The 13,462-nt window shown below is 41.9% G+C and overlaps 2 protein-coding genes across 5 annotated transcripts in view; one reads left to right on the forward strand and one right to left on the reverse strand.

Moving 5' to 3' along the window:
- Positions 1-6,886, forward strand: part of LOC127628424 (polycomb group protein ASXL1-like) — a 43,615-nt gene extending 36,729 nt beyond the window's left edge. Inside the window, exons 7-13 of one of the 2 annotated variants that reach the window (XM_052105161.1) lie at positions 178-262; positions 829-948; positions 2,133-2,296; positions 2,381-2,477; positions 2,596-2,701; positions 2,803-3,709; positions 3,851-6,886. In XM_052105161.1, the coding sequence (XP_051961121.1) occupies positions 178-262; positions 829-948; positions 2,133-2,296; positions 2,381-2,477; positions 2,596-2,701; positions 2,803-3,709; positions 3,851-6,886 (4,515 nt within the window). The remainder of the gene's footprint in view (positions 1-177; positions 263-828; positions 949-2,132; positions 2,297-2,380; positions 2,478-2,595; positions 2,702-2,802; positions 3,710-3,850) is intronic. The other variant, XM_052105162.1, reaches the window with a different exon arrangement.
- A 2,355-nt stretch (positions 6,887-9,241) lies between these two features.
- On the reverse strand, positions 9,242-12,533 carry LOC127628423 (protein-L-isoaspartate O-methyltransferase domain-containing protein 2-like). Of its 3 annotated transcripts, none has more exons than XM_052105160.1 (6): positions 12,268-12,533; positions 10,804-11,119; positions 10,472-10,574; positions 10,169-10,340; positions 9,947-10,070; positions 9,242-9,669 (listed from the first exon to the last, which is right to left on the reverse strand). In XM_052105160.1, exons 2-6 carry the CDS (start codon positions 11,108-11,110, stop codon positions 9,245-9,247), a joined length of 1,131 nt encoding a protein of 376 aa, XP_051961120.1. In that variant the 5' UTR covers positions 11,111-11,119; positions 12,268-12,533; the 3' UTR covers positions 9,242-9,244. The 3 variants fall into 3 exon arrangements, with proteins under 3 accessions (XP_051961120.1, XP_051961119.1, XP_051961118.1); XM_052105159.1 differs by having other exon boundaries at positions 12,167-12,533; XM_052105158.1 differs by having other exon boundaries at positions 11,837-12,533.
- Positions 12,534-13,462: the final 929 nt, after the last annotated feature.

The raw sequence follows: 13,462 nt of genomic DNA on the forward strand, positions 1-13,462 counted from the left end.
CATTGATATCAACACATTTAATTATTGAAATATTTTTGTTACAATTCCTAAAATTCTCAACTTTTGTCAGATATAAAATGCATTTCTATATTTTTCCTCATAAGAGCATGTTGTTTTCCATGTCTGTGGAGGACCTGTATGTGTTACTGACAATTATCTCTTCCATTTCTTTTACAGTCAGGGAGACTGAGGAAGAAAGCAGTGATGATGCCCCGTGTAGTGCTCACTCCTCTCAAGGTCAACGGTGAACACGTCCCATCAGGTTACGATAGCTCTTTTTCTCACTCGCTCATCTTTTCCCTTTCTGTTTTCCCCCCACTCTGCAGTGGTTTGTATACCTGCTCCCCCTGACTGTGGACACTCTTTATCTCAGTGGCCTGACACTGTTTGTAATTTTATGCACTGACACTCTCTAATCATTTATAGTGCAGTGTCCTCAAGGGCAGTTTTCCCACAGTTCCCTCCTGTTGGCAGTCTCCTCCTCTTTCTCTTGGTTAACTTTGCACTAAACAGCATCTTTTCTAGAAGCCACTGATGTTTTTGTTACATGAACGTCAATACCCACAGTGTGAAAGCAGTGTTTCTGGTTTGTCTTGTCAGCCCTGCTCTGTTCCCATTGGATATCCATTCACCCCTCTTCCTCTTTGTCTTTGTGCCTTGGGATATCCATCCCTTTTGACTTTCGTGTTTTACGCACATGCCAAATCTTTGCCTGTCACTTTGGCCTCTTTAGTGCCACTAGCCTTTATGCCTTAGCTGCCCTACCCACACTCACTCATTCTCAGAGAGTCTTACCAGCCTCCATCCTCCCCCTACCTTTACCCTCAGGAGCAGCGGGGAGGCGCAGGGAAGGCTCTAGGGGGGGTCCAGGCCCCACTCTCCGTGCCCGCTCCGAGCTGGGCTGGAAACGCACCCAGCACTTCAAGAGCATGCGTGGCCTTCGTTCAGGTACAGAGGATCAAAAACAAGGACCCATGTATTATTAATTACTCCCTAAGCTCACCACTGTTCCCCAGAATATTAGTAATTAACATTAGGGAATCCTCTTCACTCGCCCAAGGATTTACAGTGAACTACTTGTTGTTCTTAGCCATTTACTCAAAGTAATGAAAAATAATGTGCTAGTTTATTCAATATGCAAATAGCAATTTTTCAGTTAGTGTTAGCATTTATTTTTCACATTGGATGGGTGGATGCAAAAGAGATTTTGTGTGTGTACGCAATATAATTTGTATTGACTGCAACAAAGTACATCAGCAGTGACAAACCTCAAAGTAAAGGAATCGTTTAGTATGTTTACCTGCGCAGTTAATATCGAGATACACTGGGTTTTTGCATAGTCTAGCCATAGTCATGATCTGTCTTTCCAAGTATACATGACACAGTGTGATATTGAATTTGAAGTACGTACGTCAGCTGAGGAAGTGTTAAATAGACATTATACGTCACCTTTCGGAGCACATATTAACTGCTGGGGCTAGTTGTTGTCTGATAACAATGTTAACATTTACATGATGTTGTAAAAAGGCAAATTATAGTTTTAGACTAACATCAAACTTTTATAGTGCAAACATACTGAATATGTGCTAGTTACAATTGTAATGTTTACTCCATTGCCTAAACTCTGGAAAAGCAGTTAAATGCTAGCTTAAGTGGACAAACTTTCAAACCTAGTTAGGATACTACAGAGCACATACCATAGTTGTCATTGCAGTTTTTGTTGTCAACGTTTTGTCCGTGTACTTGCTATGGAAGACCAAGTTTACCAGTTTAGTAAGCAATTATGTTTGAATTTGCCTGTGCTTTTTGGCAAGCTTTGTAGCATGCTTTTGTAGGGGCTTTCTTTCATTCACTTGCTCAGTTGCCAAATAAACAGGTGGGACATAATTATTTTTGCTTTATTTGATCTCTGCTTTAACAGACTCTGAATTATAAAGAATTGCTAGATCTTAATCATACATTCTTATGTTCATTATCAACAGGTTAATCATATATTCAAAGATATTGCATGTATCTTAGTGCACACCAAAGAAACTGTTCTGAAGAGAATACATGCATGTCTTCCTGCCACGAACAAATCCATAGGTTGCATTTAGCCATGGTGTATACTTGATGCAGGACTGCATTTACAGGTCCCATGAAGAGGAACAGAGGAGTGGAAGTGGATTTTGAGACTCCAGGCTCCATCCTGGTCAACACCAACATTCGTGCTCTCATCAACACCCGCACGTTTGCTGCTTTTCCAACTCAATCTCAGCAGCAACTCCTCCAGCTTCTCCCAGAGGTGGACAGACAGGTATGTGTTAAAAGTCTATTTTAATTTTACGGTCACCCATCTATGTAAACTTCTCACTTCATTTCTAACCTTTTTAATGCATAGGTTGGCCCTGATGGTCTTGCCCGGCTAAGCAGCTCAGCCCTCAATAACGAATTCTTCACTCATGCCTCACAGAGCTGGAAAGAGCGGCTAGCTGAGGGTACGTTTCTGTTCTCCTACAGTTTATGAACAGAAATGATAAAAGGCACCTAAAATGTTCCTCTGCACTATATGTTGATAATGGTAAATAAAATGAGAATATATTTGCTTTCTCAAAGGCGAGTTCACACATGAGATGCAAGTTCGGTTCAGGCAAGAGATGGAGAAGGAGAAGAAAGTAGAGGCATGGAAGGAGAAATTCTTTGAGGAGTATCATGGTCAAAGGTTCGATAGCCTTTTAAGAATCTGTAAGTCTTGAAATGTTAATGAAGCTTGTGTAGAAATTTGAATTAAATGGTTTAATTCTGTTTTATTTGTTTCTGTAGGTCTGGCTTGACTAGAGAAGAGGCATTAAAACTAACAACGAGTGATGCGGGAGATGTTGCAGGTGCTGTTCCAGACTCTGATACTGCCACAGTGGCTACACCGAAAAGGCGAAGTGTTGGAAGAAGACGGAGGGAAGGCCGTATCAGACGCCGTTCACGAGCTGACCTTAGACGCAGAGCTCGTCGCACACTTTGCAAAACTACGACTGCAGTTGTACCACCCGCAGAACCAACGGAGAGCAGTGCAACCATAGATGTTGTACCATCAGTTGCATCACCAGTTCCAGAAGATACAGTAGTTCAGGGAGAGGTGGTCCTTCAACCAGACCTTGGACTGGAAGCTCCAGCAGAAGACCTCTCCGCAGAAGCAGTCCCCTCCCCTGTTCCTGTACCTACCCCTCCTCCAGCCTCCACTAGCTCAACCTGTGATGAACCAGAAGCCTCCACGTGCCTGCTGCCTGAAGTGGCCGAACCAACTGTTGCATCCACCTCCTCTCCCTCCTCCTCATCCTCTTCAACATCATCATCATCGTCACCCTCTTCATCTCCCTCCTCTGCCTCAGACAGACAGACTTTTGCCGCAAGCTCGGACTCTTCTTCTTCCTCTTCCTCCTCCATGGCTGCTGTTGCTACAGACCCGCTTGATGACGGGGCTTCAGTCATTACAACTGGCACAGCAGGTGCAAGCAGCAGGGAGAGCAGCCCAGCAGCCAGTCCCGCCACATCAAGCCCAGCTCTTCAGCTCAAAGAGCAGAAGAGGAGGCCAGACGAGTCCCAGGCCTTTACCAGCTTTCCCGAGAAAAGGGCGCGGCTGGATGAGCGTCAGTCCTTTCGTAACACAGTTGACTGTGTGCACTCAGAAAAGCCACAACCTACAACCGAGGAGCCTAAAGTCCCGCCAATCCGGGTATGGTGGACACCCAATTTTTTTTAAGATTAGTCAGATTGCCTAAATTTATGCTTAACCTTTCTTGTTATAGTTGTTTCAAAATAATGTCCAAGAAAGTAAACCTTGTCTCATGAGTTTATTTTTCTCCCACCTCCCTAGATACAGCTCTCCCGGATCAAACCGCCCTGGGTCAAGGGGACGCCAACGTACCAAATCTGTCCCCGCATCGTGCCTCCCAGTGAAGGGTCGCGGCGCTCTGGGACGGGGGCGCGCACCCTGGCAGACATCAAAGCCCGTGCACAACAAGCCCGTGCCCAGCGGGAAGCCGCTGCTGCTGTTGCAGCCTCTGGAGATGGGGGAGGGCCTGGGGGGAGCGGCCCGGGGGATGGTACTGGGATACCGGATCGCTCCAGCGGGAGGCGTTCAAGAGAGCACCCGGGTCCCATTGAACCTGGAGGAGGAGGACGAGTTGATTTGGAGGAGCAGGAATCGCCTGCGAGCTCTCATTCATCTGGAGCACAACTACAGTTGTCCAGTATAGATTCAACAGACAAGCCTCAAGCCTCAACCCCCCTAACTGCACCATCTCCATCCTCTGTGTCCTCAAACCCATCTCTTCCACCATCAGAGTCTCCAAAATCACTCACACTATCACCACCTGCAACTGACAGCCCTGTGTCTCAGGACCAGGTGGAGGATATTTGTGGAGTGGAAGAGGTGACTGCCTGTCCAAGTGATAAATCCTCAGAGCAGACCTTAGACACCCCAGTGCCTACGCCAAGTGATTCTGAGTCTTTTTGCAGTCACCAAGAGGGGAGAGCTGAGGAGACTGAGTCCAGTGAGAGTAGAACAACTACGCCTGTTTGCACGTCAGCATCAAATGATGCCATTTCTTTAGTCCCCACCTCTATACCCGACTCGCTGCCAAGATTTGGTGCCCAGGGTGTGGATGTCATCAAGACCCTGGCAGCAGCTTCTCAACCCTGGGAAGGGGAACAGAATGGTGCTGAGCATCACCCAGGGACAACTGGTGTTATCCAGCATGGCTCAGACTTAAAAATACCCAAAGAGATGCTTGTTACTACTGCCCGAAATGGATGGGTAGAAGGTAGTGAACAGTATTCCATGAGAGAGGGGTTGTTACCAGAACATAAGAATGGTGATACCAAATATGAATCGGGCTCTCTACCTTGTCTGCCAGGAAATGCTGCAGACGAAGACACTGGAGCACACAGTGATTCAACTGAGACTGCATCAGACTTTGAAAATGAAATTCAAGATTACGAAGCAGTAGACTGGCATGGAACACGGATCGATAGTAACAGCATACAAGCTCTGAATACAAAATCGCAGAGTCAACCTGTTATTCAGACCCCAAGTCGGTTTGCTTCATCAATGTTGAGTCCTCCCCAACACCAGCAACCAGTCATACAGGCCCATGTTTCTAACCCCTCCCACACTCAAACTGTCATCCAGGCTCGCTTCCCTAATGGTGTGCTAAACCAGACAGTCATTCAGCCTCAAAAGCAGCATACAATCCATACTCTTGCTATAAACTATGCTCAGGACCAGACTGCTACTGCCCCCCTTCAAGCCCAAGTGCAAGCATATCTTCCACAGGCAGAAAGGGACCAAAGCAGAAATCTACGGCTGACTGATAACAGCAATGGTGTGAAGCTCTTTGTACCAACAGAGGATGAAAACAAAACTCTCAGCAGAGGGCCTGCAGAGGATTTTGGACTAAAAAATTCTCCAGTTCCCCCAGTTGGCAGAAGAGGCACTACACAAGGCTCAGCTCGACCAGTTTCCTCAGTAGAGGCCAACAATCCTCTTGTCACCCAGCTTCTTCAAGGTAGCTTACCTTTAGAGAAGGTTTTACCCCAGCCTCACACAGTCAGCAGACTTGAAATTAACAGACTTCCAGGTGACCCTGTGGGAAACACAGCAAATCGACAACCTGGAGGACCTCCTAGAAACTTGGGTCAACGATTTGGAGGCATATCTGAGACAGGAGGGTCTGTTGAACCTGGTGGCTCTGACTTTCAGAACAAAGGCCCATCAGCTCGAGTATCTCCTGGACCAAGTCGGAGCTTTGGTTCTTCCCCACCAGGTTCTGCTCAATCACGAATGGCGTGCTTGTTTAATGAAGCTAGCCCAAGATCAACAAATGTTCAAATCAGTTCTCAACAACCAGGAGATCCAGTGCACCCAGGAGCGGTACCTGTGATAACACCTCTCCCCTCAAACTCCGTTGCCAGGACCTCAATGGAAAATAACTCTCAAAATGCTCCAGTTTATGAATCGGCTGTCATTAAAGAGCACCCTGGATCTCACCCTCCACGGGGTGAAACTCCACAGAGGTCTGCTGGCTTTCAACAGCATCCAAACAATCTCTCCCAGTCTATGTGTAGAACTACACCTGATGCTCCCTCACCTCCAAACAGCGACCTTTGTCCCTATGAGGTTTTACCTACTGTTAAGATTAACTGGCGCCCAACCAAACCTCAACCACCTCAACCTCGGACATATCAGCAACAGCTCTCCCCTGTAGCTACAGTAAAGAATGAAGTCGCCTCACGCCCTTCGTGCCAACAAGCTCTTACCAAAAACTCACCTGCTCCTATCAGTGGTGGCAATACTTCTGTTGTAATAACCAAAAAGGAGCCTCTGAGCTCTCTGGACAGTTTTCATGGTGGTGGTGGAGCTATGGAAGGACTGCTAAATATGGAAATGTCTCTTGCCAGAATGGCCAAAAAGGAGCAAATTAAGAACTCTTATGGCCGCCAAGCAGTCACCTCAGCCTCCCCTGTCTCCTCCCCTTCCTCATCTGCCTCCAATCTCCCTTTTCAGCTATATGGCAAGCTACCAAAACTAAAGCAGAGTGGGGTCAGTGGGGGGTCCTCCACCAGCTTCAGTTACACAGCTAATGTTTCTGTGGTGGATGGTAGTGGCTTCTCCCGTAGTTTAGCTGATGGTGTGCTGCAGCTAAGGCCACGTATGAGTGTCAGCAGTGGAGGAGGCCAGAAGTCTACGCTTAGCATTCAGGCATTTGCAGACAGTGCTGCAGAGGAAGTGGCTCTGAAGTGTTCCTGCCGACTTAAGGCAATGATCATGTGCCAAGGCTGTGGTGCTTTCTGCCATGATGATTGTATTGGCCCCTCTAAACTCTGTGTGTCATGTCTGGTGGTCAGATAGTTTGTTGCAGCTCCTCAAAACCGAGCCTATAGGTCAGAGCAAATGCTTTGGCCACTCTTGACATTCTAGCCCCTTGCCAGTGGTTACAAACCACAGGAAGTCTTGGACTAATGTGAGCAAAGATTAGGCAGGCCAGATGTTTTTTGATGGGTCAGGCAATACATTAGGGCTGGAAGATAACTTGTAAGATAAAATTCAGTCTGTATTTTTGTTGCATAATTTTTCTATTGCTGTTATGATGGTGTTGTTGTTTATTATTATTATTATTATTATTATTATTACTACACCTATTATTATTATTATTGGTATTATTATGGGAATTTACATGGCACGGTTGATTTGTCAATTGTGCCCCCCCCCCAACAAAACATTTACCTCATCTACTTGACACCAGTCATTAGTTCAGTGTGAAAATGGTGGTGTTCCTGTTTGTTTTCTTCTCTTGATTACTCTGTGAAGAGAGCTTTGGAAGTATTTTGTGTGTAATGTCTTGCAAAGAAATATTTTTTTAATCATTAAACAAGAAAATTACATTTTTGTTATTTTGTAAGTGCTTTCTTTTTGTTTTCATTTTTATTTTCTTATAGTTAAGTCCAGTGTGTACTTGGCAGTTAAGCACAGTATTCAAATCTAATAAAGCTAAAAGTGAGCATAATTTCTCTTATTTTATCTAATTTAACTGAGGGTGAATTGGACCACGGGGTTGTTGTTTTTTATTATTCCATTTGCTATAGTATCGATTTTCTGAAAAATGTCTTCAGCTCTCATTAAAATTGAAGTCCTGGATTTAATGTCTGTCTCACACACATGAGCCAAAGCAGTATTTAATTAATCACTTTTTAACTTTAATATTATATGGTTGTAGAAAGTCTAGAAACTACAATCTCTATTTTTGCTTCAGACTACTGTATATCCATAATGTTATGGTTTATGTTCCACAGACACAGGGCACATAAAAAGGTAGACTGCCTCACACAACTAATTTTGGACCCTTTGGTGTTTGTTGCATTTGGCACACACTTAAAGGCTACAAATATATATTTGTTTGCCACATTTGAATGGTAATGGGCTGTGGTTATTAAGCTAATTTAATGTTACAAAACATTTTAATCACCTAACATTGCATTATTGTGAGTGTGATCACTTTTTGTAAATTTTAGGTTGTATAGATGATGGCTCAAGCTATGATATATGACCTTTTGCTCTTTTGTAATATTTAATTAAGTGTTTGGTCATGACTGCAACAATAAAAAAGTTAAATCCCAATCATCCTATCAGTGCATAACATCACAGGACAAAGCACACATCAAGGTGTAAGCATAATTATGAGCACCATTGTATCTTTATACGTAATGCACAAGTAACTCAATACATAACTCTATACCTTTTGAATATCAAATCAAAACCCCTGATATCGATACAAACCCAACAATTAGTAAAACACCTCAGATAATCAAAGTATATCTTGAATTTTCTGAAACTTTGAGACTGTTGGGCAAACAAATTTTTTTAAACCTGCCTTTGTATATGCACACAATATGTGTCAGACGGCACACATTTACACATTTGATATTACAAATACTTGTGCCAGAAGAAAATATTGGGCTATAACGGCTTCTATATTAATACGTAGACACAATTTTACTAAAAATAAGCACAGATGCCAAGAGATTTGAGAAAAGAATAGAATGCATATTTATTATACTGTATGATTAGCCATTGATCTTGTCTCTTTGAAAAAGCCATCCACAAATAAACAATTTCACTTTTCATTTGTTTGATTCCATAGTGAAATGTTTTGTTCTTGACTCTAAATCCAGACATAATGTTATAAAATGTATGTGTATCTCTCAGTCAAATAATGTTGAATAATGTAAAAGAAAACAAAGAGTGGTGCAATCTTATAGGTAAGGTGGCCAGGACAGTGTGGTATAAGGCTGTTACCTTGACACTTCATATTAAAGAGATATTTCACCCAAAATTATAAATTCTCTTATAGTTAATTCACCCTCATGTCATTACAAACCCATCTGACTATCTTTCTTCCTCTCTATTTTTTGGGTTGTTTCTCACCAAAACATATTGCCTTCAAAAGACTTTGAATATGATGCCAGAGCTACTCTGATAATTATCTGATTTGGTGATTTTTAAGCTTTAGTGAGGCACTATCCACTGCCACTGTATTGAGAAGATGGTCTGCGATATTCCTTAAAACATCTAATTTTGTGTCCCACATGATACATTTATAGTTTTAAATGACATGACGGCAAGTAGATTATGACACAATTTTCATGACAGTGGTTGATAGTGACAGTGTAAGGTACCTGTGAGAACTTAAGACTTTGTGGTAAGTGGGGTCTACTTCTCTCTGTAGTAAAGAAGATAAGTTTTGAGAGGCTCTGGCAAAGGCAGACTGAGTATCCTCTCCCTCAAAAGGCTTACTGGAGTCTCCATCACCAAAACATTGCCCTTTTTTCTCCTCCCATCCTCCTCTTTCTCTTCCCCTTGTTTACAAACCCTCCTGCAGTCTTCATCTTCATCCTCATTGTCTGTCGATGACTGGTTGTTGTTATCCATGGGTCCAGGGATCAGGCGGCTCATGAATATATAACTTTTGGTAAGTAGAGTGGAATCGTGGTGCTCCTGTTTTTGCTTCATGTGATTTCTCTGCTTGAATGCAATTCTCCTGAGTAGGTTCGAGGATCCAGACCCAGCTTTCTTTAGACTGTGACGAATGGTGATACGTGCCAAATCCTGGAGACTCCGCACCTCAAACATGACAGCTGGGAATTAAACAACATATATACAGATAATAGGCCTCATTCATGAAACAAACAAAAAATGTGTGAACATTTTCATAATACTACTCTTATGTAAATTGTTGCATCAGTTTGTTTAATGAATGAAGCCCAATTTGCACCTTAAACAAAGGTTTATCATTGCTTGAAACAGAAATTCGGAGTTTGATACTTTTAGACTGAAATCAAGCATTTACACTGATCTCGTAACATTGTACTATAGTTTACACTACGTGTAGACCAGTTCCAATAGGTGACTTACGTAGGGACACTGCTCTAGGTTTGCCATTTGCCCTGTGTTTAGGGAGCACAAGTGGTGCTAAGGACACAGCGATTATCTTTCTCGTCTCCCATGTGTTGTATTCTGTCCGAGTAATTTTAGTGAGCTACAACATATAAGAAATATATTGGCAAACAAATATCTCTCTTGGATTACCTGAGGTCAAGTGTGTTGTGAAGACTTGTTTGAGTTTTGATTACTCACCATTTCTTCCAGTGACAGTACTAAGATTCCCCCAACTTTCAACAACTTCTTCATATATTCTTCATGTTCCTTCTGGACTCCAGTGCCACAGTAAACCCTGTCATACTGCCTACTTTCCAGGGCAATTTCCAGACAGTTTCCCACCACAAAGCAGGGCTCACAGAATTCATACCTAGAACAAAAAGATCTCCATAACCAATGGCTCAGATACAGAAATTATAGATTATTTTTCATTCTAGACTTTAAAAGGGAGTGAATGAGTGTGTAGAGACATTTTTATAACAAAAGATCAAGTTCCTGCACCTGTCAAAACTATCACTTGTCTTAATGAAGAAGTCCAGCTTCTGGTAAGCATACTCTATAACATCTTCATGCAATTCAACGCCATGATTAACACCAAATGGCCCTGAAATCGATTAAGTCAATGATCACATAGTACAAAGTACAACCATTAATTTATTACTGCAACAACAAACCTCAATAATAATAATAATGCTGCCATCTGTTTAAAACATCACACTGATTCCAGCTGATCAGGTCAGCAGTGTTATTGTCAATGTAATTTGAAAACTACCTTTAAATTAGCCAAAATAAGCAGAACAAAACCACAGCTTCCAGATTCTGTATTAACTGACCCAATATAAGTCCCACCATGGTGCTAAGATAGCCTGTGCCACTGCCCAGGTTGAGGAAGGACAGGCCAGGCTGCAGGTCTAAGGCCTCCATCACCTCAGAGTAGATGCAGGGTGCAGAGAGATGGATGTTGCCATGTCTCCAGGCCAGGTCCTTGTATGCACTGTCACGGAATTCCTCTAGATAGTAGTCAGCACGATCAATGGCCATAAAGGCATGTTCAACCAGATCAGAGCGAATGTATTGGGCCTCTTTAAGGTTGTCAATCAACTCATCATTGTCTTCCCCAGCACTGAATGTACCTCCCATTTTAGCTCTCTGTTAGGGGGAAAACAGAAGAAGAAAAGGGAAGGAATATATAATAAGTCTGCACATAAATTTGGAAACATTCTTCATATTTATTTGAGATTTGAGACTTGCATAAAGCTGAGTTGATCAACATCCATATTTCTTGTTTGTTGTGGTACTCTAAAAAAATTAATCTTCATATATTTATACAAATTTAAAAAGCTTTGACCCAGGCCCTGTGATTTCAAGCAACAGTATTGGTAAGATCTGTATATCTTTCTCGGGTTTTGATGCAAAATCTTTTGGCATCCCAGGGATAACACCTGGAGCTGAATCATGATTAATAACATTTAAACAGGAATAAGCAATTTTATTAAAAATTTGGTTGATAATCTCAAATTAAAGAGAACTTATTCCAAAAATGACCAAAATGTGTGTATTTTGTATGCCACCAAAACATTTACTTTTTACTATTTAACAACTAAATAACCTCGCCATTTTTGCAATTACATTTAACCAACTGGTCGTAACAAGGTAATTTTACATGAATGTTTGATGTCAGTTCTCCTCAAGTTCACACATGTGTCCTAGCAGAGCAGCCAGAGTTCTAGGCTAGTTCATCACATTAAAGATGCAGTCATTTTTTAATGTGTCCTCTTAGATTGCACTGACACCTAGGGCGTGGATCCAGCATCAGTCAGATCAATGCAATAGTTTTTAATTGCTGGTGGCATTGTAGAAATTTACCATTCATGGACAGCCAGGATTAATTAAATCCAAGTGTGAAAGTGTCCAATAACAGGGCAGTTACTGAGATTAAGCTAAAAGTATTTGGCTGGCCATGTGATTCTAACATGGCAGTCCCCATGAAGGCACCCTCTCCAAGTAAAATAGTTAATAATCTTCAAGTTTGGTTTCATATCCATTTTGTATATGCAATGGTATTCATTCAGTGGCAAAATTGTCAAAATCCTTTCGGGTTAGCAGAAACGGTTCTAGACTACCCATGTCGCCCCTGCCTAAATCCGCCACTGCGGGATAAACTAAACTGCAAGTATGTGAATAATAGGGGCCTACTTCAGTCGATGTATGGTGGCGCTGCGCCTCTTTTCTTGAAAGTTAAAACTTCCCCAAGAGACGCTATGGCAGAAACTGCAGATGTGAGAAACGTTCCCCACCAATGGCAGAAACTGCAGATGTGAGAAACGTTCCCCACCAATCACCGCGCGTTCAAATGCAGCTGCGCCATTTGCAGACAAACGCTTATTAACGCCTGATGTCAAGGGAAACACTCCTACGATCAACAGTCAACCAAACCGAATCTCCTGATTGAAAAACTCAAACTACGGTCTGTAGATGCTTTCCGTTCGGTTTATTGCTCTTTGTTTCCACACTGTCTGTTTCGGTTTCTTCCCATAAACTTGCACTGCGAGCTGCGCGTGATGTAAACATTGGCCAGCTGACTCAGTGACGTCATCCACACGAACAGAAATATGGGCCATGGAGCACATGGAGTCCTGCACTAGCCATAATATTATTTTATAACATTTATAATCACCCGTATTATTGGCCTTGATAAGTATCCTATTTAAAATGGTGCATTTAAAAAAAAACCTGTGAGCACATTATAATCATTTGACGTAAAAGTCGTTTATATGAAAACTGAAGACTGGGCTTGATAGAAATGTAGTCAAAATGCAAATACAACCCTTATTAAGCTTTCAGTATTTAAATTAGTTATATTAAAATTAGGGCTGTCGATTTAATGCGTTAATTCAGTTCGATTAGTAATAGCCTACAACAAATAACAAACAAATATTTGCAACAAATAAAGGCCATAATGAAAATGCCTGAGAAATTCTAGCTTGAAGTACCATCTGTTTTCTCCAGGGGGCAGTAAGAGAAGCTTCAGCTGTGTAGACAACGCACAGCTTATACAGAGAACAAACCATTCGTTCAGCAGACAGCACAACATGAGGTTGCGCTATTGCATTCAAAGACGTGTTTTTCTAAGTATTAAACAAGTTAAATAGTTTAACCTGACGTAGCGATCTAAACATGTTATGTTTATCATGTGAAACAATATGAGACGCTAAGTGAGACGCTCCAAAAGCATCTGTCTGGTGCAGGTGTATTTCTTCCTTAGACAAGCCCTCATAATAAATCTCTGACTGATTGACAAATTCACTTGTAAAATGGTTTGCTGTGAACTGTAGGCTAATGATTCGCTTATGTTCAGTAATATGCAAATAAATAATACATTGGATTCTGAAGCCGATTTTTGTATTGTCTTATCAATGCTTAACTCCTCTGCCACAATAATGTAAAGCAGATATAAACTTTATAATTATTTCATCAATATTTAATTGTTAT

This window comes from Xyrauchen texanus, chromosome 35 (genome assembly GCF_025860055.1).
Source record: "Xyrauchen texanus isolate HMW12.3.18 chromosome 35, RBS_HiC_50CHRs, whole genome shotgun sequence".
NCBI lineage: Eukaryota > Metazoa > Chordata > Actinopteri > Cypriniformes > Catostomidae > Xyrauchen > Xyrauchen texanus.